The 25,434-nt window shown below is 36.2% G+C and overlaps 1 protein-coding gene across 2 annotated transcripts in view; it reads right to left on the bottom strand.

Annotated features, from left to right (window-relative positions):
* Window positions 1–318: 318 nt before the first annotated feature.
* adcy5 (adenylate cyclase 5) overlaps window positions 319–25,434 on the bottom strand; it is a 93,847-nt gene continuing 68,731 nt past the window's right edge. The window contains exons 6-21 of one of the 2 annotated variants that reach the window (XM_082175936.1): window positions 24,671–24,829; window positions 21,239–21,380; window positions 20,791–20,928; window positions 15,913–15,935; window positions 14,091–14,250; window positions 12,086–12,183; window positions 11,671–11,758; window positions 10,560–10,676; window positions 10,100–10,264; window positions 9,661–9,836; window positions 8,825–8,845; window positions 8,506–8,638; window positions 7,460–7,723; window positions 4,499–4,703; window positions 3,882–4,006; window positions 319–3,145 (exon numbers count right to left, since the gene is read on the bottom strand). In XM_082175936.1, the coding sequence (XP_082032062.1) occupies window positions 3,017–3,145; window positions 3,882–4,006; window positions 4,499–4,703; window positions 7,460–7,723; window positions 8,506–8,638; window positions 8,825–8,845; window positions 9,661–9,836; window positions 10,100–10,264; window positions 10,560–10,676; window positions 11,671–11,758; window positions 12,086–12,183; window positions 14,091–14,250; window positions 15,913–15,935; window positions 20,791–20,928; window positions 21,239–21,380; window positions 24,671–24,829 (2,143 nt within the window). In that variant the 3' untranslated portion in view covers window positions 319–3,016. The remainder of the gene's footprint in view (window positions 3,146–3,881; window positions 4,007–4,498; window positions 4,704–7,459; window positions 7,724–8,505; window positions 8,639–8,824; window positions 8,846–9,660; window positions 9,837–10,099; window positions 10,265–10,559; window positions 10,677–11,670; window positions 11,759–12,085; window positions 12,184–14,090; window positions 14,251–15,912; window positions 15,936–20,790; window positions 20,929–21,238; window positions 21,381–24,670; window positions 24,830–25,434) is intronic. The other variant, XM_082175937.1, reaches the window with a different exon arrangement.

Below are 25,434 nucleotides of genomic sequence, written 5' to 3' on the forward strand. Positions count from 1 at the left end.
CTGACGTCCACAATCATCTGAAATTATGTCAAAAGAAAGGGCCAAACACAATTTAGTATGCAAATATTATAATAACGATGTCAGGTAACAAATCGTCGGTTACAAGTGCAATGTTTAAGGTTTTTTTTAAAAGTTAATGTCTCCTTCCATTTACTTACTTTATTATATTGGAGTCTGTCTTTTGAGCTTGAGTGGACAAAAAAAAAATATTCCACAGAGAAAATAAATAATAGACACTACGAATCACACAAGAACCTAATTTAAATAGAGTGCTGCTTTGCAAACATAATAATTGTAATCATCTACATGGTTTCAGGATGAGTTTAATGTTATAATAGTTTAATTGGATGTAAAAAAAAGAAATAAAATAAAAAATACAGCATTGAGTTTTGACATGGCATACAAGCAACCCAAGATGAAGCTCCACTGGAATAGTAAATGCCAGTACTCAGCAGGACAGAAATGTGGTATTTACTTGACATCTCTTATCTCAGTGCTTTCATTTGGATGGCAAACACAGGTGAATTAAAGCTGAAGTTTGTAATTTTTTTAATGTTAAAATATTCACTCCTCCCAAAATGCAGAGATAATACCTACAAGTAAGCCATTCAGAAGTTAAATTCTGTGATAAGATTAAAACTCTCTTCTGTTGCGTTGTCAAAACGCTGTGAGAATCCCGACACAGCAACACTGGCTCAACCAATGGCGTGAGTTTACAGGCGGGACTAACTTATTGTTTAACCAATGGCATATAGGGGGCGTGTCCAATCCAGTTTGGCACCGCTAACTGTGGAAAAATTACACACTTCACCTTTAACTTAGGAATTCATATGGCACCCGCATCGTCATTTAAAGGCCATACTATACATGAATCACGATGACATTAAATACAAAAACATTCAACCATATATTTTATTTTAAATTTGCTGGCAAGAAAGTGGCACTGATTTTCTTGTGGGAAATAAAGACTGAAGTGACTCTGGAAGCCCAGCTGAGTCAAAGTTGTGAGAAACTAGAACAGGACCAAATATAGTTACGGTTTCATAACACTTTCAAGGAAATGCAGATTACACATTATCATAATCCTCTGTATGGACTTAAGATCTTACACCGGTAAAGAAAAAAAATTAAGAAAAGAAAAACTTTTTATGGACTACCCTAAATGTTTGTGTACAAACTCAAATTCTTCACATACAAAGGCCTCATTGGAGAAAATGGACATTCATTGGGTCGTACCATCACACTGAGAGGGAAGAGAATGCTGGTCGAGCTGCAGTGCATAAATGGTGAATATTTGTGGCATAACGGAAACATCCCTAAAGGATCCAAACTCGTTGTCTCACGCACCATAAACACAAGGCTAAAATCAATATTTGCAGATGTGTTTGCCAAGCTTTAAACGACTGTGGCTGTTCTGAAACACTCACTTGTCATTTCGTGTCCTACAAATCCATTTTCTGCTCATAATTACATTGTAGTGCACTTGACAGGATACAGAAACCCTTTTTGGAGAAAGGCCAAACCTATTCTCCTTACTTGGTTACAAGGCTAGCTACTGATTTTATTTAAATGGATGCAGCGACAAAAAAGGGTGACTGATAACTAGCAAATTACCTCTCCCTCCTGTTCAAATGTGCAGGACTGTAGCGTTCCATTATATATATATAAATATCTAAATACACATTGGTGTTTATAGACATTATTTAAATATATTAATGTACAAAATATAGCATCTAAAATAGCTCTGACAGTTTGGCTTTTAGAGTCAAAATATAAAATGTTAAAAATACAAAAACAGCCACATTTGGCCATTAATGGTGTCTTCAGTGTAGACAAGTGTGTGTGTGTGTGTGCAGTTTTGTGAATGTAAGTTTGTTTGGAACACAAAGTTGAAGTCTCAAGCCACGTTCATGCCACCAGAAACTTTCTCGTTACATTGTTACACACTGATTCTTTTTTTTGTTCCATCTCATCCCTTGTTGACATCAAATCAATCATGCATCATATTAAAGATGAACGAGAATCAGTGTGTGCTCGAGCATTGTGGACGGCCATTTATCCGTTCCGAAAAGCACAAACGCTAGGCTATTTGGGCTCACACACACTTAATTTTCATATAATACGCATCAGTATTTAATACTGTCCCTGCGCATGGTATAAGAGACACATAAAACTGCGGACTACAAGGACAAACTTCAGTCGAGCTGATTCTCAACTACAGTTGCTAAATGAAGACGTTGCATCGTTGGACCTGGCCACAACCCGGCACTGAAAACGAATGACTTTGGGTCGCTTCAAGTTGCGGGCGGCGTGAACGGGGCTTCGTTCTCAACTCTAGATTGCTCAGAGGTAACACTGTCTGTCAACACTAGCTCCCTTACCAGTAACAACCACAGTCGCTGCAGCAAAATTCGGGGAACCATAAAGGGTTTGTAAAGCTGCTGTGCTCACTATGGCCTTCTACCATATATAAGCTCATTGTGATATCTCTATCTATTGCGATATCGCCACGCAACAGGACCGTATGAACAGAACTCTTTAGTCTTTACATACACTGAAGTATATACCTGTAAAACACATGTTTTATGTGTATATGATTCATCAGTGTTTTCATGCAGTTTTGATTTGGAGCCGCCAGGACCAGTTGGTGGAGTAAGATCGCAGTCCCGCCGCCTGAGAGAGCCAAAGCCAGGTGCATCTGTCCTCTCTTAGCAATATAAGAATTATAGAAGACAGGGAGAACTGCTTTGTATGCCTTGAGATTCCTTTGTTTCTTTGGTCTCTGAGGTTGAACGTCTTTCTGAGCTGTTCCATACCTTAAATAAAGGGGGCAAAGCCCTCCGTTAATCCTATAGGAAGTCTCAGTGTGCAAAGAGGCCACTCTTAGACTGGCTTTCCAAACGCATCCTATTGTGATTGGTCCAGGAGGATGCCCGTCAACAGCCTGGCTGGCCCGGACCAAAGCGTCTCCTCACCATATCATCTCAAAAGTGTTCTGAATGTCAGACGCTGAGTGTTAACTGCTGTTGGGTCCTCCGTTTAGGAAGTAGGTCGCCATTTCTCCTTTGCCCTTCACCTTCACAACGCCTCTGTACTCCAGTGTGTAGTTATATGAGCTGAGAACCTGGTAGAGGTCAGTTGTGACCTGACACAGAGAGTTGACAGATTTACAGATCCAAACATTAGAGACCACCAGTGAAAATGCTTCTGTTTTGCATTTTTGAATCATTAATAATTAAACAAATCATTTAATATGATCAAAAATGCATTCTTCACCAATTATATTTATATATTCATTTCAAATTGTATTATTCATAAAAATTTAAGGGAATATTGAAAATGTAAAACAGCAGCACTCAACATGAAATATTTCTTATTCGTTTCACATCATGTTTCTTTGTTTAATTAAAGTCACCAAGAAATCCAAATTGACAATTCTTATTTTTTATGGAATATTGCAGTATTTTTATGAATAATTTATCCGTGCACATCATTATTTTTTAAAAATGCATGTGCCCTTGTAATCTTTAATCAAAATAACTTCCCCTCCTCCTTGCAGTATCATCTCTTCATTGATGACGTGCTAATTGGCAAGAGGGCGGGACAACCTGTCACTCACATGAGATTGACCAGTAGCAAACAACATTGATCCAATGATCCAATCAATTCCTGATAGACAAAATCAAGTCCCACCCTACATGTTTTCTTGTTCAAGAAGCCGTTTCACACAAAACATTTTCAGCATCCTAAAATTGTATATATTTCCAAGTTTAATTTAGATTCTGAATCGCACATTTTCAATATGGACACTATAGTAGCATACATAGGATATCTTTATGAATTTGATCTGGACAATCACAGAGACCAAGAATACATCTCACCTGTATTCTCTCAGGTACCCCAGTGCTGTCCATTCGGCTGGCTACATTCACAGTATTCCCCCATATGTCATATTGCGGTTTTCGAGCCCCTATGACACCAGCCACGACGGGACCCATGTTAAGACCTACAGGAAAATATGCTTTTTTAATTTTACAACAGTAAAATCATGGGTCATTCTATGAAAGTCTTTGACTAACAGACTATATAAATACTACAGGAATGTAGCATTTTTTAAAGGGAAAATTCATAAAATTAAAGATACACATTAGGAAGCTGATTGATAAAATGTATTGGTTATTTAAAGGAATAGCTCTAGGAAGATACACAAAGGAAGATATTTTGAAGAATGTTGGTAACCAGATGAACCCCATTGACTTCCATAGTAGGGAAAAAAATACCATGGAAGTCAATGTGGTACATCAACTGTTTGTTTACTGACATTCTTCAAAATATCTTCCTTTGTGTTCAGCAGAAGAAAGAAATCCATACAGGTTTGAAACAACTTGAGTAATTATGTAAATGTAAGGAAGGAGTAAGGAGTAAGGAAGTAAATGATGACAGAATTTTCATTTTTAAGTGAGTTAATCCATTAAGGGTGGCTAAGCCAAATCCTTACCGATCTTCATTTTGAAGTTATTAAATGAGTGCTCATTGATGTACTTCATCTGGTCCATGAGGCGCATGGCATAGTCGGCTAGAGCGCGAATGTGCGACCTTCCTACTTTATCATAAGTGGAGTCATTAAGCCCAGACGCAGCCATGTAGGTGCTGCCAATGGTTTTGATCTTTTCTAGTTGACGAAACTGATCCTCACTAATGATCTGCAAGAAAAGAGAAATGAGATGATGACTTCCATGTAGGAATGAGAAGGCATATTCTACATTTAAGAATGTAGTCACATAACGTCTACATTTCTAAGAATGCACACAGTTTAGGAAGATTTGAAGATGCAGGTCCAGTTTCACACACACAATTCTAATTTGAAACAAAGACCAACTGTTAAAATTAAAATGTTTAATGCAAGAGCTAAAACAGTAAAATCCTAGTTAAAATAATCAAGGGTTGTTTCTACTTTTTATGTTTCAAAAAAAAATTCTTCAGTAAAAATATTTTATCTTATTAATATATGTGTGTGTGTATATATATGTGTGTGTACATACACTCACCTAAAGGATTATTAGGAACACCTGTTCAATTTCTCATTAATGCAATTATCTAATCAACCAATCACATGGCAGTTGCTTCAATGCATTTAGGGGTGTGGTCCTGGTCAAGACAATCTCCTGAACTCCAAACTGAATGTCAGAATGGGAAAGAAAGGTGATTTAAGCAATTTTGAGCGTGGCATGGTTGTTGGTGCCAGACGGGCCGGTCTGAGTATTTCACAATCTGCTCAGTTACTGGGATTTTCACGCACAACCATTTCTAGGGTTTACAAAGAATGGTGTGAAAAGGGAAAAACATCCAGTATGCAGCAGTACTGTGGGTGAAAATGCCTTGTTGATGCTAGAGGTCAGAGGAGAATGGGCCGACTGATTCAAGCTGATAGAAGAGCAACTTTGACTGAAATAACCACTCGTTACAACCGAGGTATGCAGCAAAGCATTTGTGAAGCCACAACACGCACAACCTTGAGGCGGATGGGCTACAACAGCAGAAGACCCCACCGGGTACCACTCATCTCCACTACAAATAGTAAAAAGAGGCTACAATTTGCACGAGCTCACCAAAATTGGACAGTTGAAGACTGGAAAAATGTTGCCTGGTCTGATGAGTCTCGATTTCTGTTGAGACATTCAGATGGTAGAGTCAGAATTTGGCGTAAACAGAATGAGAACATGGATCCATCATGCCTTGTTACCACTGTGCAGGCTGGTGGTGGTGGTGTAATGGTGTGGGGGATGTTTTCTTGGCACACTTTAGGCCCCTTAGTGCCAATTGGGCATCGTTTAAATGCCACGGCCTACCTGAGCATTGTTTCTGACCATGTCCATCCCTTTCTGACCATGTACCCATCCTCTGATGGCTACTTCCAGCAGGATAATGCACCATGTCACAAAGCTCGAATCATTTCAAATTGGTTTCTTGAACATGACAATGAGTTCACTGTACTAAAATGGCCCCCACAGTCACCAGATCTCAACCCAATAGAGCATCTTTGGGATGTGGTGGAACGGGAGCTTCGTGCCCTGGATGTGCATCCCACAAATCTCCATCAACTGCAAGATGCTATCCTATCAATATGGGCCAACATTTCTAAAGAATGCTTTCAGCACCTTGTTGAATCAATGCCACGTAGAATTAAAGGGGTGGTTCGGGATTTTTGACATCGGACCTCATTTTTAAGTCAGCCTGGTTGTTATTCATCAGTGGAGACATTTTTTTTTCAAAATTATCCAGTCCTTATATTTGGATAGTTAGCCGATGCTAGGCTAGCGCGAGTCAATGGTATATGTTAGCCAGCCATTAAAAACCGTTTTACCCACTCCACAGTGCACCAAACGCAAATCAATTATAACACTAGACTATCGATGCAAATGTCCGTTGAGAGAATAATGTTAGAAATCAAACTTACCTTTCATCTCAATGATCCCAAAGGAACTAGTTTCTCAGCAGCTGCGGAATTTTACTTTGCTCCGGTTAGTAATGCGGCAAAAAGTAAACACAGAACAGAAGCGCACTACAGTCGTTACATCCAGCTAACGTTAGCTAGCATTCCTCAGCGATATCAAAGTCGCGGCAGGTAAATACACTTGCGTCATGTGTGTACCGGCTCACTCGGTTGCCTAGGTAATCAATATCACTCCGCTGCTGCTGTAGACAAGGCTTATGATTACAGGGAACAAATTATAACTAATGCAATGTGATGAAAAGGTAAGTTTGATTTCTAACATTATTCTCTCAACGGACATATACATCAATAGTCTAGTGTTATAATTGATTTGCGTTTGGTGCACTGTGGAGTGGGTAAAACGGTTTTTAATGGCTGGCTAACATATACCATTGACTCGCGCTAGCCTAGCATCAGCTAACTATCCAAATATAAGGACTGGATAATTTTAAAAAAAATGTCTCCACTGATGAATAACAACCAGGCTGACTTAAAAATGAGGTCCGATGTCAAAAATCCCGAACCACCCCTTTAAGGCAGTTCTGAAGGCGAAAGGGGGTCAAACACAGTATTAGTATGGTGTTCCTAATAATCCTTTAGGTGTGTGTGTGTGTGTGTGTGTGTGTGTGTGTGTGTGTGTGTGTGTGTGTGTGTGTATATATATATACACACACACACACACACACATTTCAATTGTGATTGTTTTTATTCATATTTTTTATGAATAATCTTCAAGGGAATTAGGCTTTTCAAAACCAACTGCAGCTTTTTCAAATAAGGCTTAAAATAAGAAACACTTGAAAGTGTTTCCCTCATATGGAATCAGAGTGGAACTGCAACCAGTTCAGAAGCCGGAAATGTACTGAGAGTGAAACTTCTCACCTTATTAGACATTCTCTGGTATCACGCTCTAAAGTAGTTTAAAATCATCTTGAAAGTCCTGAGGTTGGTCAAAAATTGCTGTACCTCATCAAAGTCAGCGATGATCTCGTTGAGCAGTCTCAAGCACTCAACACCTTCATTATTGGCCTCCAGTTCCACATAGAACTCGGAGAAGTTGCTGATGGAGGCGAACATGACGGCCACACATTCGCACGACTGATAATACAGCTCGTCGTTCCGTCGCTCGCGCGCCAGAAAGTGTGCAGCCACATCTTTGGGTAAGATGTTGTGGAGAAGCCGACGGTTGTAGGCCTGAAGTTCTTCCATCTCCTCTTTCTCCTCTGTAGCCTGTGAATACAATAAAAATAGAGGATGATGCTATGAATAAGGATGAATAATTAGATAAACACTGCATTCTGGTTGCACCAAAGTGACTGCAATAACTTGGCGAATCTATGCTGAATTCACATCATCAGACTCTATTTGTATCTATGATAACACTCAAAGGCAAAATGGACAAAATAGGTTTTTGAAAGAAGACTCTTATGCTCACCAAGGCTGCATTTATTGAATAATTTAAGTAAAAACAGTAATATTGTGAAATTTTATTACAATGCAAGATAACCGTTTTCTATTTGAATATATTTTAAAAAGTAATTTATTCCTGTGATGCAAAGCTGGATTTTTACTCCAGTCTTCAGTGTCACATGATCCTTCAGAAATCATTCTAATATGATTTGCTGCTCAAGAAGCATTTTTTATTCTATATAGTTATATTTTATTATATGTTTTCACAATTTTTTCTTCTGTAAAAATATTTTATCTTATTAATATGTGTGTGTGTGTGTGTGTGTGTGTGTGTGTGTGTGTGTGTGTGTGTGTGTGTGTGTGTGTATCAGATTTCAATTGTGATTGTTTTTATTAATATTTTTTATTATTTTTTACTATTTTTATTATATAGTAGTTTTTTTTTTTTTTTTTTGTGTGTAAGCTACAGCAAATAATTAAGAACATGAAGCAAGAGTAGGGAAACTATATCCAACAAATTGATTTGATGGAACAGGAGGTACAGCAATTTTTAATAAACAGCTTTTCTGTCCAATTACAAAAGTATACACAGCTAAACACACCTGTAACTTCCAGAGAAAGTCCAGTCTGGCAGTGGACTCCACCTGCTGTGCATGAAGGTAGAGCGCTAGCACAAACACCGTGATGACTACCGGAGTCATGATCTTTAGAGGAACCCGCATGTCTGTCACACAGCTACAACACACACAGCACTGAGTGTCAATAAGAGCATGCTGATCTAATCACATCACAGTATGCAGCTACATATTCACACACTTGATTTACTCCTATTGTGCAATCTTTATAGGCATGCAATGAAAAAAACATGCTCACTGATATTTCTTTCAGATCAGGGTTTCTATTTGACTGGTTTTATCTTACCTTGTTCCATTAATATACTCTCTGTGAATACAAAGAAAAAGCAAATATATCAGAAGGATGGAGCACAACAGTAAAAATGTTATCTTCAGATAGACTCAGTAGAGCTGATATAAGCCAAATCAGCAAGCAGACAATCAATAGTGGATTTGTTAGCATGGGTTTATGTAGTGGTAGGCTAAAGCTGACTGAATTACAGTCATTTTCTGAATGAAAAAATATTGATACTGTGCTTGGTCCCTTTTTAATCTTACTGACCCCAAACTTTTGAACAGTCAGTAAAAGCACAACTGTTTTCACCATTGATAATAAGAAATGTTACTTGAGTATCTTATCATCATATTAGAATGGTTTCTGAAGGATCATGTGACACTAGGCTGCTAAAAATTCAGCTTTGCCATCACAGGAATAAATTACAATTTAAAACACTGTATAGTCAAATAGATAACAGTTTACTGTATTTTTGATCAAATAAATGCAGCCTTTGTGAGCACAAGAGACTTATTTCAATTATTTCAAGAGACTTATTTCAATTCAATTAATTCAATTCAATTATTCAAAAACATTAAAATCTTGCCAGCTCCAAACTGTTGATTGATAGCAGTTACAACTTTGATATAGAAAAAATGCTAGGGAATATTTAGCAGTCCCTTAAATTTGGAAGAGACAAACGTCCATACTTTAAAATAAATAATAATAAATAAAAAAACGACATTTAAAACACAGCAAAATAAATAAAAGAATTATTTATAATTTTGATAAGGATCATGATGATGATGATGATGGAAAGGATGCTGATCCAAGAAAATGTGCTACTTGGCTAAAATCCAGATACTCACATGGCATTGGCCATGACCAGCAGGTCCACATTGTCAAAAAGGCTGACCTCAGGCACCTCCATGATAAGCACATACAGGATCTCGATGAAGAGCATGAGGAAGAGTTTACCAATACTGCTGACCTGTAGGAACACTGAGCAGGCCAGTAAACTGAGCAGCACACATGCTGAGAAGTACTGCAGCGGAAGAGAAAAACATTCAGACATTAATCTTTTGCTTTCCCTTCAACTTATTCCAAGTATGATTGATCAAAAGACAAGCATTTCAGAGCAGTGCCTCGAATTAGACCCTTGAAAAATAAATGCAAAGACATATCACTGCAGGAAAATCCAGATGAAAAGACATCCAGCTGTTTTTTTGGAACATGGTACTATAGCTGGTTTCGAGCTGCTCATTGCTATGGTTACAAAACTGGACTGATCTGAGAACAGTGCCACACCTCTGGGAAATTGCAGGTGGGTGACGAGCTGTTGCAGAGTCTGTCCTGAGACCAGAGAGAGTAGTTGAAGGAAGAGCTGCGGACATGGCAAGCGTTCACATCTCTGGGGGTGATGTTAAACTCCTGTCCTAAACACGTCTTCAGGTCATCTGTACTGCAGGTGAACTAAAGGACAGATAAAGATGTTACATGTGACATTATTAACCCACTAAAGATCACGTGATTAACTTTTCAATGTCAAAAGCTAATTACTTAAAAGCAGGCGATTTCTGTGCCATTATCAACACTATACATGATTGAAAAACTAAAGATTTCTATTTTTGCTATTCTGTTTGGTGCCTCTAGTCCTGTAAGTCTTTAAATATTGTGACACATGTTAAGTGTTAGTTGTATTGCTGTATGGTTAAATATCAAAGGCATTTAAGGACTGAATCTTGAGGTTAAGACTCGTGGGACTCACAATGTTAATGAAAGCGGAGAGAAAAACCAGGACGATTGTAAAAACTCCCACCAGGGTGCTGTTGAGTCTGGACTGAACAATCCTTTTAGACAGAGTTTGCAGAGGCACAGGGAAAAACTGGCAATAGAGAAAAAACATGATTTGAGTTTCTTATTAGAGGTAACGCCACAGTATCTGAAAACGATTTGTCATCACATGATGAAAACCAACTTTTATTCTTTCTTCTTTTTTTTAAATAAAAGAGCTGCTGTTTTGAACTTTCTACTTGAAAATAAATGATGGTTTCCAAAAAAAAAGAAGAAAAAAAGCAGCACATCTGTTTTCAACACGCTGATTTGGAGCTCAAGCAACGTTTATCATCAATATTACAATGATTTCTGAAGGATTATGTGACACTGAAGACTAAAGTAATGGCTGCAGAAAATTCAACTTTAATAAATGAAGTAATAAAAAATAAATATATTTTTTTTTTTTAATTAAAAAAGACCTTGTGGGGATCTTGTGGGTTTGCAGAGATTCAGGCTTGTGTGAAAGACTTTTTACGGGTCAGGAAGTTCAGAATCTAATTCCACAGCATCTCTAAGGAAAGACCTGTGACGCCCCTAGCCGCCCATGGAGCAGTGTAGTGACAGTTCCACCTCAGTGTGCACAAATGAGCTGTCAGCGCTATATTGTGTCTCTGTTATTGTTCTGTGTGACTCATTGTCTCTGGAGACCTGCTCAAAGTTATGCAGCTAAAAGCCCAATATCAATCAAACCCACTCCGGTTATTTTAGTGGAGAAGGTTGATAAACACTTGGATTTAGCGATGATGTGTTTGTGAGAGTGTTAGGAAATGGTCTGTAAGAAATGCGTTAAGAGATGTATTATTTGTAATATTATAGGGCTTGTTTTTGTGTTTTGCTGTACTTTAGGGACAAAAAAAGGGCATGTTGCTCTAAGCTTGACCTCTATTATTTCTAATATAATTATTTGTAATTACTATTTACTATATCTATAATAGTTCAATTCTATAGTATTATTATCATTATTTGTGTCTGAACTTCTTTATATTACACATTAACATTGTATAGGCTCGATCTCATGTGTACAATCCCAATATTTCACTTACCCCAAAACAGGAGTAAATGGCTGAGATGAACATGACGGCCATCAGGAGGACCAGGCACACCACATAGAAGCCAATCATCAGCCCGGAGCTGCAAAACAACAACACACAGGTATAGAGAGGGAACCAGGTAAATAGAAAATAGCTATTTATCATTTTAAACATAATATATATGTATATAATATAATTTTATGTCATAGTTAACATGGGGTCTGGCGGAGAAGAGAGACCTGCTTTGAATGTTTTGGCTGCTCGGGTAATAACTGTCTTCACCTTTACAAAGTCAAAATGAATGAAAGCTTCTGTGTATGTGACACTCCCATTCAAATTTAAACAAAACCTTCACTAAGCCTGTGGTTTGTCTGAATGGTTTTAAAAGCATTTGCTAGGATCAGGTTTTTAACTGAAGTGTACTTACTGTGGCACAATGACGATCTGAATGAAGCAGATGAATAAAAAGACGAGGGAGGCGCAGGCTACGTATGCTCCGAACCTGGCGTCTACCTGCTTGGAGTACTGACAGAAGGTGAGGAAAGAAGAGAGAAAAGAGTGGGGATACAAAAAACGTTTAAATGGCATGTGAAAGTGGTGTTGAACTGACAGAAGGGAGTGTATGAATACATGTTGAAATATTTTAGCAGAGTATAATTTGAAAAAAAATACATTTACTTTAAGTTTATCTGGGCCTGGAAATCACAACAGTAAAATTTCCTAATTGTTCAAAAGGGAACTTTTTAATACAAATATTAAGTTGCAGTATTGCTTGGTTTAATAAAAAAATGGTAAGTTTGAGTTCAGCAATAATTTTTAATAGAACTCTCTTATGCTCACCAAGGCTGCATTTGTTTGACCAAAAATACAGTAATAACAATAATATTGTGAAATATTATTGCTATTTAAAATAGCCATTTTGAATTTTAATATAATTTAAAATGTAATTTACTCCTATGACGGCAAAGCTGAATTTTCAGCATCATTACTACAGTCTAGAGTGTCACATGATCCTTCAGAAATGATTCTAATACGCTGATTTGCTGATAAAGAAACATTTATTTTTATTAATGTTGAAAACAGCTGTTCTGCTTAATATTTTTGTAAAAAAAAAATAATAAAAAAAAACCATTTATCTGAAACATGAATCTTTGGAAACATTATAAATGTCTTTACTGTTACTTTTGATCAATGTAATGCATCCTTTTCAAATAAAATAATTATTTATTTCTTTTAAAAACAAAACGGTAGATATGTAAAATATCTAACAAAATAACATCAAGTGAATTTCTTCAGAAAAAGATTATGAAGGATAATTGCTTAGACATTCTGGACACAGACAATGAAAGACAACAAAAGCAATAATTATCTCCACTACAAACCGGAGGCAAGTCTCTGAAAGAGTCATCTAATCAGTGCTAGAAGTACGAGGACCAGCATGCAACCTGCTAAATGTGTATGCGACTGCAGACGGAGGAAGAGGCCGTAAATGCAGAGGCTCAGAGACTTCCTTTCCATTACCCTTTCGTCACCATCTTTACAAAGAAACAGAGTCTTCTAGTTACAAAAGGTTTGGGCATGTCTTTGAGGTAGGGGAGGTCAGTGGTGACTAATGCTTTGAAGGTAACACCATAAAATGACTTAAATCACAGCGCAGCATGAAGACGTCAATTTCTGACTCATTCCGAACCTGGACCTTGAATTTCATTGCCTCTATTCATCTTAGCAGCGTGCCACATCTTTGAGCTATGCTGAATACTTTTAGGCCGCCTGCACAACAGTACTAACATAATACACTTCTGATTGGCTCTATGCTTTATTTTTGCTATGCAATTGAAGAAACACTTTACCAGTAACATTAACTAATAATCTGTTAAATTGTTAGTTCATGCTCACAAGTCGGCTAGATCGTTTTAGCTTGATGACGCATTTAAATCAGTACATCTGACAACTATTATGTCCAATATAGCACGGAAAACCAATTGTGTAAGCTTATCAGGCATAAAAACACAATCATAAACAGGTAAACAGGTGTAATAAAGATTTCCAGTGGACAACTATGTAAACAAAGTAATTTTTTTTGCCTGTTCTTCACAATAAACCTTCAAATAGCTTCAGAAGACCTGAAATATAGTGCATAAGTTATATTGGTTACTATTATAGTGCTTTTATGTCATTTTTGGAGTTTGCCAGGTATGATAAGCGTTACTTTTTTGTACTATTATATTATATCGTAGTATACATTAGTACTATAGTATACTATATTATAGTATACTACTATAGAATTTATTAATATTTTGAACATTTTGGAATGTTTCCACATTCCATGGAACACAAATATTGTGTGGAATGGATTAGCATTCATTAAAATCGCGCTGTGGTGTTAAGGTTCATCTTATCATTGAAGCTGGTCACGTAAATGAGAGCCATACCTTCTTCTCCAGGTCAGGTTCTCGGAATGTCAGCAGAAATTTCTTGACGTGTTCGGACCGTAACCGGTCGATGCTCCGAGCATCAATGGCGCGGCCCAGAAATTCGTCCACCTCATCCTCGGGGTTCAGGTTTTCTTGCGTGTTTCTGAAAATGAAATGTCTAGATAACACAAGACGAGATACCGTTTTTCCACCTTCTTCCTCCCCTCTTATTCTTACAATTCTATACAGCCAGACCACCAAAAAGTAGAAGCGTCGGCCCACAAAAAAACAAAGAATGATGACAGAATTAAGGTTTATGAATAGCAATTTTGTCAGTGAAACTGAGTTGATTACGTTGAGAAAGAACAAATCATCTGCTAAAGAGTTCAAGGCCTTGTCGTCATGTTTATGCAACTCAATAACTACTAAATCACATCAGCACATCTAGGTCCTGTACTTAAAGTATTTGAACCTTAAGCTAGCAAGGAGTGTGGAAATCATCATATAAACCAAAGACAATGGGTTTGTAAGCTAAGGTTTGATTATGAATTGCCTATAGAAGCAAACTGGTTTGCATATCTGTACTCACACCTTTTGATATCTGCTGACTAGTTAATAAGACAAGCACAGCGATGCATGCATAAGCATCAAGAGAGCCAGGATTCCAGGTCTTAAAAGTAAACTTTTCAACACTACTGTAAAAGCGATGGAAATGCTCACACTATGTGCACATAGTCCTATTAGTAAGATCTTTGGTCACACTTTAGATTAGGGTCCAATTCTCACTATTAACTTACTATTAACTATGACTTTTGCCTCAGTAATCTCCTAATAACTGCTTATTAATAGTTAGTAAGGTAATTGTTAAGTTTAGGTATTGGGTAGGATTAAGAGACGTAGAATATGGTCATGCAGAATAAAGCATTAATATGTGTTTCATAAGTACTAATAAACAGCCAATATCCTAGTAATATGCATGCTAAGCAACTGGTTAATAGTGAGAATTGGACCCTAAACTAAAGTGTTAAAATATATTTTATATAAAAATGTACGGTAAGTCTTAGTAAGTAAGCCTGCATGGAATCTGTGCCAACAGCTCAGCAGTTTTCTGCAAACTAGGACTGTATATCATTTACAAATTTCAACGCTTCCCCTGTCTCTTGTGTGATTTTGTTTTTACCCCCATTTATTTGTTTTTCCAACTAACTGTACAGTAACAATGACTAAATGTCTTTTAACTACAAACAACTGTAGTAGACCCAACTCCTTTTTTACCAATTTGTACCATAATTGAATCCATTAGGCAGATTTTCCCCTATAATAAGCATAGAAAACATGACAAAGAGCACAGATTATACACAGGCCTACTTATAGGACACTGAACATAACACAAAGCCGAGCTTAGTTGCTGAAGTGCTTGCTTCATTGATATATATTTCAACTGATGAGTTGAGTGTATTGGCTATCCAATTTTGAAGTTCAAACCTCAAACATGCAGAACTAAGAGTCTGAAGTTTAATCATATTAGTTTTACTTTTTATATAGTTATACAAGCAAAGCTATCTATGCACCATTCAAAAGTTTGGAGTCAGTAAGATTTTTGACAGAAATTAATACTTTTATTCAGCAAGGATGCATTAAATTGGTCAAAAGTGAGGTACATTTATTACAAAAAAAAATTACATTTCAAATAAATTATGTTAAATAGAGGCTTCTTTGAAAATATTACCGACCCCAAACTTTTAAACATTTGTGTATACATAACAAATTCTGTAATCATCTATTAATAAAATAATAAGCATGCGGGATAGAGATAGGGAGATGTGTTCCATATACTCACTTGTCTTTAGGATCCTCAAATCCCTGCAACAAAATTGGAAGAGAAAATGCATTATACATCAACGCAGAATGAAAGAGCATTAGAATATCTGCATTTGTACAGTCAGCACAACAGTGACTCCTTCTGGAAAACTTCAACAAAAACAGGGCAAGGCAAGAAAGCTTCATAATTATAGGGGATTAGCGAATTCAAAAGCAAATGAAAACTGTTTTTTCCTGGAAGATGTTTGGACCACATTCTTCTTTTTGTGTTTGAGTAACAAAACATGATTTTCCCAGCACTCCATTCCAAAAACAAGTCCCTACATCCCACAGATAAATCTCTATTCATTTATTTTACTGTCATAGAGCACATAAGAGGACCAGTGACAGTTACAAGAGATAAAGAAGGGAGGGATTGGGGAGTAAAAGAAATATATAATATTTAGGACAATCATTTATGGACAACCTCCGCAACAATGTTGTAACACCGAGAGCTGCTGTGAGACTGAGGATTAAATATTACCGTACTGATTTAACCTAACACATGATGACTGACATTGTGTATAATCAAGCTGAGAGCTGATTCTGTTTAGGGTTAAAAGTTAAAATTCAGACCCCAATGAGAACAGAAGTAAACAGAGCTGGCTAATGAGGCATTGATTTATCATGGTAGGACATGGGAAACACGGAGAGGAAACCAAATAGGCACATGTTGTGCATCTGCTTTAGCGGTTGGTGTTTTGTCTTTTCCTTTGGGGTTTTAACTATGATTTCACACAAACATTAAAAGTTACAAAACTTAGTGAGCAGCCTGCCTACTGCCTACAAAGACAGCTGCCATTGATTTGGAATGCTTTACACAAACAGCACGAGACATTCAGCATTTTATTTCAACAGTGTTTGAGATTATGTTTCTAAGCTAACGACAACTCTCTAATATGCATAAAAATATACAGCAAATACAAATGTCGGGTAAAATATTGAACTTATCTATTGTTATCGGTAAAATATACACAAATATATATATATATATATATATATATATATATATATATATATATATATAGAGAGAGAGAGAGAGAGAGAGAGAGAGAGAGAGAGAGAGAGAGAGAGAGAGAGAGAGAGAGAGTACAGGCCAAAAGTTTGGACACATTACTATTTTTAATGTTTTTAAAAGAAGTTTCTTCTGCTCATCAAGCCTGCATTTATTTGATAAAAAATACAGAAAAAAAAGCAATATTGTGATATATTATTACAATTGAAAATATTTGGTTTTCAATTTATTATACTTATATTTATTTCTGTGATGCAAAGCTGAATTTTCAGGATCATTACTCCAGTCTTCAGTGTCACATGTGACATGTCTATCACATGATCCTTTAGAAATCATTCTAATATTCTGATTTATTATGAGTGTTGGAAACAGTTCTGCTGCCTAATATATTTAATGAATAAAAGGTTAAAAAGAACTGCATTTATTCAAAATAAAAAAAATATTTTCTAATAATATAAATCTTATTTACTATCACTTTTTATCAATTTAACACATCCTTGCTGAATAAAAGTATTGATTTATTTCAAAAAAAGAAAGAAAAAAAATTACTGACCCCAAATTACTGACCAATAGTGTATATTGTTGTTACAAAAGATTTCTATTTTTAAAACATTTGCTTCTTTTTTTTCTTCTTTTTATTCATCAAAGTATCCTAAAAAACTATCACAGGTTATGAAAAAATATTAAACAGCAGAACTGTTTCCAACTTTGATAATGAATCATCATATTACAATGATTTCTAAAGGATCATGTGATAGACTGGAGTAATGATCCTGAAAATTCAGCTTTGCATCACAGAAATAAATGATAATTTAAAGTATAATAAATTGAAAACCAATTATTTTAAATTGTAATAATATATCACAAATTCACAATATTACATTTTTTTCTGTATTTTTGATCAAATAAATGCAGGCTTGATGAGCAGAAGAAACTTCTTTCAAAAACATTAAAAATAGTAATGTCTAGTTACTCCAAAGTTACTAGTTACTAATGTATAGTTGTCGCCAAAACTGACTTTTAAACATTTAAGCAAAAGCCTTTAGATAATATTTTAAAGACCATGAGAAACAAATTAAGTCATCAAATGTGTCCAAACATATTCTAGTTTTTGCTGTGGTATTTGTATAGAAAATTGCAGTTTCACTTGTATTGGTGTAGACTGCTGAAAACCAGTAATATGAGAACCCAGTCTCTACAATAAGTGCTTTGAATAAAAGCATCTGCTAATTGACTACTTTATATATATATATATATATATATATATATATTTATTTTTTTAAACATCAGATATGTGGGTCAAGGAACAGTCTGAATGTTCCCATTACATATCAAATGACCGTTTTAATGGTAATTTCTAACCACTAAACATTAAATTATGGGAGTAAAAATCATCCATGGGACAAGTTGCTAGATGCATAATAATAGTCAGTAAATTTATAGTCTCAGTAGACTCAGATGCACTCCCACACACAGGCTTCCATGTATTCACTCGACAGAGACTACGACCCAGTCAGTATGTTGATGTGTTACACCATTTGTTTCTCTCCTTGGACAGAGCAACACATTCTGGGCCAACTCAAGCCTCTAGACAATACAACAGACAAAAATAGGTGCTGTTGTTATTATGAAACAGATATTCTGCTCATCAGAATACACCGCATGTTTATTTGCCTTCATCAATGCTCCGTATTTATGTAGGCGTGGAATGGATAGATATCTGGCAATAACATGCCAGCCCGGCAGGATATATCGAACAGGATTATCTGTGCCACTATCACCACCAAATGCAATTGCAGAAATAATTACAAACAGGTTCCCCCCATCTGCTGTTTATTGGACAAACAGATATTCCAAAAGCAAGATCCACTGATTTAGCCAATGTTGCTGAGTTATGCTGTTCAGGATGATTAAACCAAGGGGTTTACTGCTACCCTCTGCTGATAGATGCTGTAACTACACCATTTATTTTTTTAAACATTCAAAAGATGCTGACTATCATTCAAAAGTTTTGGGCCGGTAAATAAGTCTTCACTGTTCACCGAGGCTGCATTTATTTGATCAAAAATACAGTAAAAACAGTAATCGTGAAATATTATTACAATTAAAAAAATTACTGTTTCCGATGGCAAAGCTGAATTTTCCAAGTAGTTCTCGGCAGGACGGTAATAGGAGTTACCAGATCAGTGGGCGAAGCCATAAACAGAGGGGCGTTTTCGACATCGTTACCTAATTTGCCCAAGTCACAGTGTGGGTAGGGTTTAGGGGTGGGGTCGGGGGAAGGGCATCATTTTCATTACATGATTTATAAACACCCAACAGTATGAAAACACCCACAAATTTAGAAACGGCCACTTTTGTTCCGCAGAGACCCCATACTCAGATTTTCAACATCATTACTCAAGTCTTCAGTGTCACATGATCCTTCAGAAATCATTCTCTAATATGCTGATTTGCTGCTCAAGAAACATTTATTATTATTGTTAAGGTTGAAAACAGTTGTTTTGTTTAATATTTTTGACTAAACTGTGATGCAATTTTTTAAGTATTTAAAAGAACAGCATTTAAAAAAAAAAAAAAAAAATCTTTACTGTCACTCTTGAATTGAATGCCTCCTTGCTTTTTAAAGAACTTACGGACCACAAACTTTTGAAAGTGTTTTTCATGACAGTATAGTAGATGTTGAAAAACGGATGTGGCATATTTATGTTGGAATATTCAGTGTTGGGGAGTAACTAGTTACATGTAAAGGCTCATATCTAATAAAAGAAAATTAGCGGCGTTACCTAATTTAATTGCAAAATAAATGTGACTGTAATCAGTTACAGAGAAAAAAAAAGTGTTATTAAATTACAGTTACTTATGAAAATGTTAAAGATTACAAGGGGTTGCATCTGAATATTTTCGGTAAAAAGCTAGGATATGTTGAATAATATTAATTTGTTGCTTTGCCAGTTTTTGATGTGCACAAAGCCTCCTGCCATTTAAAGGCCGTTTAGTAAAGCGATGCTATTCTGATGCTTTTGAAGTTGCAGCGCTATTTTATAAATTTGCATAAAAGTATGGATTTGGTCTGAGTCTGGTTTAAATGTTTGAAAATGATTAACAGTTGAAAACCTTATAGTTAGAAATCAGAAAGTAAACACTTACATTAATAAAGTAATTGAAATAGTAACACTGTAACTTATTACATTTTAAGGGTAACAAATAGGGTAACTTGTAATCTGTAACCTATTACATTTCCAAAGTAACCTTCCCAACACTGAGAATATTTTAAATCATAAATTTGGATTGGAAAAAGTGTAGACATCTTTGACAACTGATTTTGATTGATTACAACTCAATTTGACGTGTGTCAGTCGTAGAAAGAACAAGTTAGGCTGGATTTCTGTGTTCTTTCCTACTATGTTAACTAAGATGAGAAGGAACAGGTGATTCAGCCAAAAAAATAAAAGGGTATTCCCATGGAGTGCACAGGAACTAATTGCTGGTTCCACTTTGCCTGATTAAATCCCTCAGGGCGATATGTGAGGCAGTCCAGCTTTATTTAATTAGAGTGCTGTTCCCTTCGGGTTCCAGAGCCGGGGAAAAGCAGAGAACTGAATGAAAGAACAGGGACTACACAAAGGGCAGAAGGCCCTTTACATATGACTCTAAAGCAATGTCCTTGGGATTGTTTTGGCTTAGTTAACACATGGTACAAAAAGCCTCCCCTGTCAAAGGCCTTATCCTCCAACAGAGGCGGTAATGGGTTTTAGACATGGCAATTAGAGTAAATGCAAACCAACTGTTTTTCAATAATCAGATAATGTTCTCATCCTTTCAAAAGTGTAGCTTCCTCACCATCCTCTTCATCTCCTTGGAAACCTGATTGCCACCCAGGTGATTGTAGAAGGGCCGGTCGGTCCAGTGAGTGCTATTATGAGTGACAGAGTTGGTGCGTTGCCGGTTCATCTTAGCAATCATGGCCTTTTCTTCTTTCTGTGAAGGGAAATATAAAACCTTTTTTAGAGCATAGTCATTAACTAGCTTGTTTTTTGACGTCACATTTCCCTGAATTTATCTATGCAGCTACTTTGCATTCATCTACTGCCCTGCATCATGCCAGTCATGCATTTGTTGAGCACTAGGTGTTTCTGCTTTAAAAGGATTTTCATATTAACAGAGAATCATAGCTGGTCAAACCCACGTGTTGTTAATGTGCTATTCAAAATACACAAGAGCAAGAACACTCTAAAATGTATTAATTCACTTGAATTCATTATAAAATTGGACTGATATGGATTCTCACCCGTTTCTGACTGCAGCCCACAATGAGGTAGGTTTCAATGTTGTGCTTCTTGAGATAAATATTTCTTTCTCCACCAAATCCAGGTTCCACATCATAATCCCCATTCAGGTAGTTCAGGGTAGCCTTGGTGATATGGATACGCCTGAGATGATAAAAACAACTTTCATGTGGCAAGAAGTTGCCCTGAACTCAGTCAAAAGCGGCACATTCGAATTGGAATACTGATGTACTGAATACTATGTACCGCTACTCATGGGCGTAAGTTTGGTTTGAAATGTGCTGGGGACAGAGACACATTCGGAAGTGCATTTTCGGAAGTGCTGGGTACAATGACGCATTCATTTATTTTCTCTTTCGCGCAGGTCATCTTTTGAAAGACGATGTCCTGTAGCTTACTAATGTAAATAAATATAAATGTTTAATAAAAAAGCGTTGCTAACACAATTAAATGTAAATACATTTGGTTTAATTTGTCGTTTAATGAGGTCTAATATATATTGTTGGTGGTGAGAATTTTCACGTGAATAAATAAATAGATCCGACAATTTTAATCGTGTAGCCTATTTAAGTGGTCCAGTGGCAGAATTTTTGCCAAGCGTGTCAGAGGTTCTGGGTTCTAATCCACACTCGTATAGGTTTTTTCTCTCTCATCAAAACCGATTATGTTTATCAGTGGTTGTATATCAGGCAAGGACACGTTTGTGTGCATTTTGTTTTGTAATTTCACCGGAACGAATAGAGTCTCTCCACAACGGATTGAAGCGCGCGTCCGAGTGAAGACTGTGCACGAGCCACAAGAGAACACAGTATCCGCGCCACTGATCGCAGCGGCAACGAGCACTTTGATCACTTGATTTAAAAAACAACACATTTCAGCGCTAGATCGACTCTTATTTAACAAACTAATTAAATGAATGTTCTGCTAGTTAACTGGAGATGTTTTATTTATTTGTATTGGAACATTCGTGCCGCGAGATGTTTCAAAAGTGGTGGGGACAATATTGACCTTAGCAAAAAGTGGTGGGGACAAGTCCCACCCGTAAATTACGCCTATGCCGCTACTTACTGTATACACATAATTTTATTTTATTAGATCTGAGTCATTTTCACATGGATTTTGATTGGATCGATATCTACAATACTTAATGAAAATTCTTTCAATTCGTACATGCATAAGATAACGATGTACAATGAGAATTATTTAATAATCATGTTTAATATTAATGGATACAAACACAAATTTGTTAGTTCACTTTGTCAATTCAATGTTATACAACTTTTTAATTTTAGAAATATATGAATATGTTTAGCTGTATTGGAAAGTGTTTCCTATTTGACTATTATGTGATACAATTATTTCCTTCATGTTCATGTTACAAATAGTACTTAAATACACAGAGGGCCCTATCTTGCACCCAGCGCAATTGACTTTGTACACCGACGCATGTATCATTCCTATTTTGCACCCGCGCAAAGCGGACTGTTCCCTCCTCAGACGCACATCGGTAAGTTAGGAAATACACTTGCGCTCCCGGGGGCGGTTCAGCGCAAAGAGGAGGCGTGTTCCGGCGCAAACGTTCCCTCATGCTATTTTGCAGGTTTAGAAAACAATTGCGCCACTAACCAGGAAAAAATTGTTTAAAGTCAGTGGCGCGTAGCGCATGTTATTCATATGCTATTTTAAAGGCGCATGCTTGGCCATAATCAATGTAGCGTGTGCACAACGCGCACTTTGATTCTCTCATCTACACAGAAGCAGCAGTTTTCATTTTTGCAAATCATACATTATTACGATAGATAGATATAGATAGATAGATATAGATAGATAGATAGATAGATAGACAGACAATTTATTATAAAAGCATACATCTAGCTTACACATTTACCCAAATTATCATACGCCTGTTTAACCGAAGTTAATTTGGGTGGGTTTCTCCATCCCCAATGTCCCTGACGAGAACGTCGGTCTCCTCGGCTGTGAACCGCTCCTGGCAAATCCGCCGTTATAATAGGAATCCGCTTTAGAACAAGCGTGCCTGCTCTTAAAGGGAATGTGAGATGTCGCTCTGATTGGTTTATTTCACGTTACGCCCAAACCACACCTATAAATAATGAAGCTACTTCAAACCAACCCCTTTTAGATTTGCGCCGGGCGCAAGAGGCATTTATCCCGCCGGGAAAATAGCAACAGCGCCCAAGACCCGCCCACAAAGTTACTTGCGCTTTGCGCTTGACACTTGCGTTTCAGATGGTTAAAATAGGGCCCAGAGTATGTATCTGACATATTTAATGTCAAATATACTTTACTTAATCACATGAAATTCAAAATAAACATTTAATGCAAAGACTGAAAGTGAAGCGTGCATTTCTCCATATGAAAACCAATAAGACGATTACTTAATAAAATAAAGCTAAAACTATTTAAATAAATGTATAAATGGCTCAAAAATAAATAAAACACAAATTTATACAAATTATTAACTTGAAACACAAAACTGTTGACTGTTAAGCCCATTGTATTGTAGACCTCAGTCATCCCTGGAAACTAAATTAATGATTAATATTAATATCTTTACTTAAACAAAAGGAAAAAAAAACAAAAAACAAAAGTATGAGTGTTCATAATTTATATTCTTTGATAATAAATACAAAGCATACAGTAACTTCTTCGCTTTGCATAACATTTTTATTTTGAATTTAATTTGATTAAATACAATATATTTGTCATTAAATAAATGTCCATTCTCTGTGACTTTAAGTACTATTTGTAACAAAGCAAAGGAAATAATACTATCACATAATCCGGTCAAATGGGAAACATTTTTCAAATCGAATAAAAAAATACGTGTTCTGCAGCTGGATATATCTCATGTACTACCTTCCATTTTTATAGTGTGTGAAACAGAACACATTATGGAGCACTTACTCTTTTGGAAAATAAAACGTTTATTTTCGTCATTGAAGAAAAAAGAAAAGTTGATTGGATTGTGGGAGCACTATGCATAATTACATAATATATAATATAACATAATATTATGCATCGAACAGTACCTGTTCTGGCCTAGTTTTTTTATAATTATATAATTTGTCATTTAATTTATATATAATATTCTCTATTCGTGTTGATGTTTATTTTTAGAAAATTGCAAAAATCACACATTTTATGATTTGAAGCATATTTAGACATTTTGGTAGTAGTAGTAAACCAGTCAGGTATTACATTCAGACAGAAATACTATGCACAGTATACATACTACAGAAAGTAGTATGCTAGTATGTAATCCGAACAAAACTATGGTGAAGAGAGATAACTGGAGAGACATGTCTGATCATATCTTGCATGTTCAGATTTTAAAAGTGAAGAGACTCAAGGAGTTCAGGTGAGAAAACATGACCAAAAAATAAATAAAAATCCAAAGTTCATGAACCCACCCTGCTTCGCCCCCAGCTTCCATGTGATTGGCCAAGGTGACATCGTTGGACCAGACATCAAACTGCCACTTCCTTAATCCCAGCACCCCGCAGTGGACGCGCCCGCTGTGTATACCCACACGCATGTTGACGTTGACCCCAGTGACTTCCCTCACCAACCTGAAGCACAAAGACAAAAAATTTAGATATACCTGCTGTTATTTTTGTGAATCATATATTTTTATACCATGCATCAACAATATGCTAAATTTGAACTCTGAAGGTGATACTAAACTTCTAGTTTTACTAGAAAGAACTGTGAAAGCTGTTTAGATGTAAACTTTGTTGAAGCATGTGGGAAGAATGACATAAGTTCTGTCACATTATATTTAAGTTGTCCTCTAGTCAAGGAGACAAATTTAAAACTACTAAACTTGGTATCAGCAATCAATTGAAATGAGAAGAATTCAAATATGTCCCAAAAAGAATGTCCAGGGGAATCTGTGAACAATTGACTTATTCAGAAGAAAAAAAAAAATATATATAAGCTTTTGAGTAAGTAATAAGTGGGCTAAATTTGTGATAATTTTCTCTTTGCTAGCTTTCCCTGTCCAATTTACCAGTATTTCCTACATTTTGATCCTGGCACACAGCTACCATATTAATATATGACATAATTCATAACCTTACCCATTGACACACTCATCTCACTTTATACCTTTATGAAAAAGTCATAAGGTGGATTAGCGCTTCCTGAAATGCACCTTTCCACTCAGCACATCAAC

The sequence above is a fragment of the Leuciscus leuciscus genome (assembly GCF_965113295.1).
Source record: "Leuciscus leuciscus genome assembly, chromosome: 7".
NCBI classification, from domain to species: domain Eukaryota; kingdom Metazoa; phylum Chordata; class Actinopteri; order Cypriniformes; family Leuciscidae; genus Leuciscus; species Leuciscus leuciscus.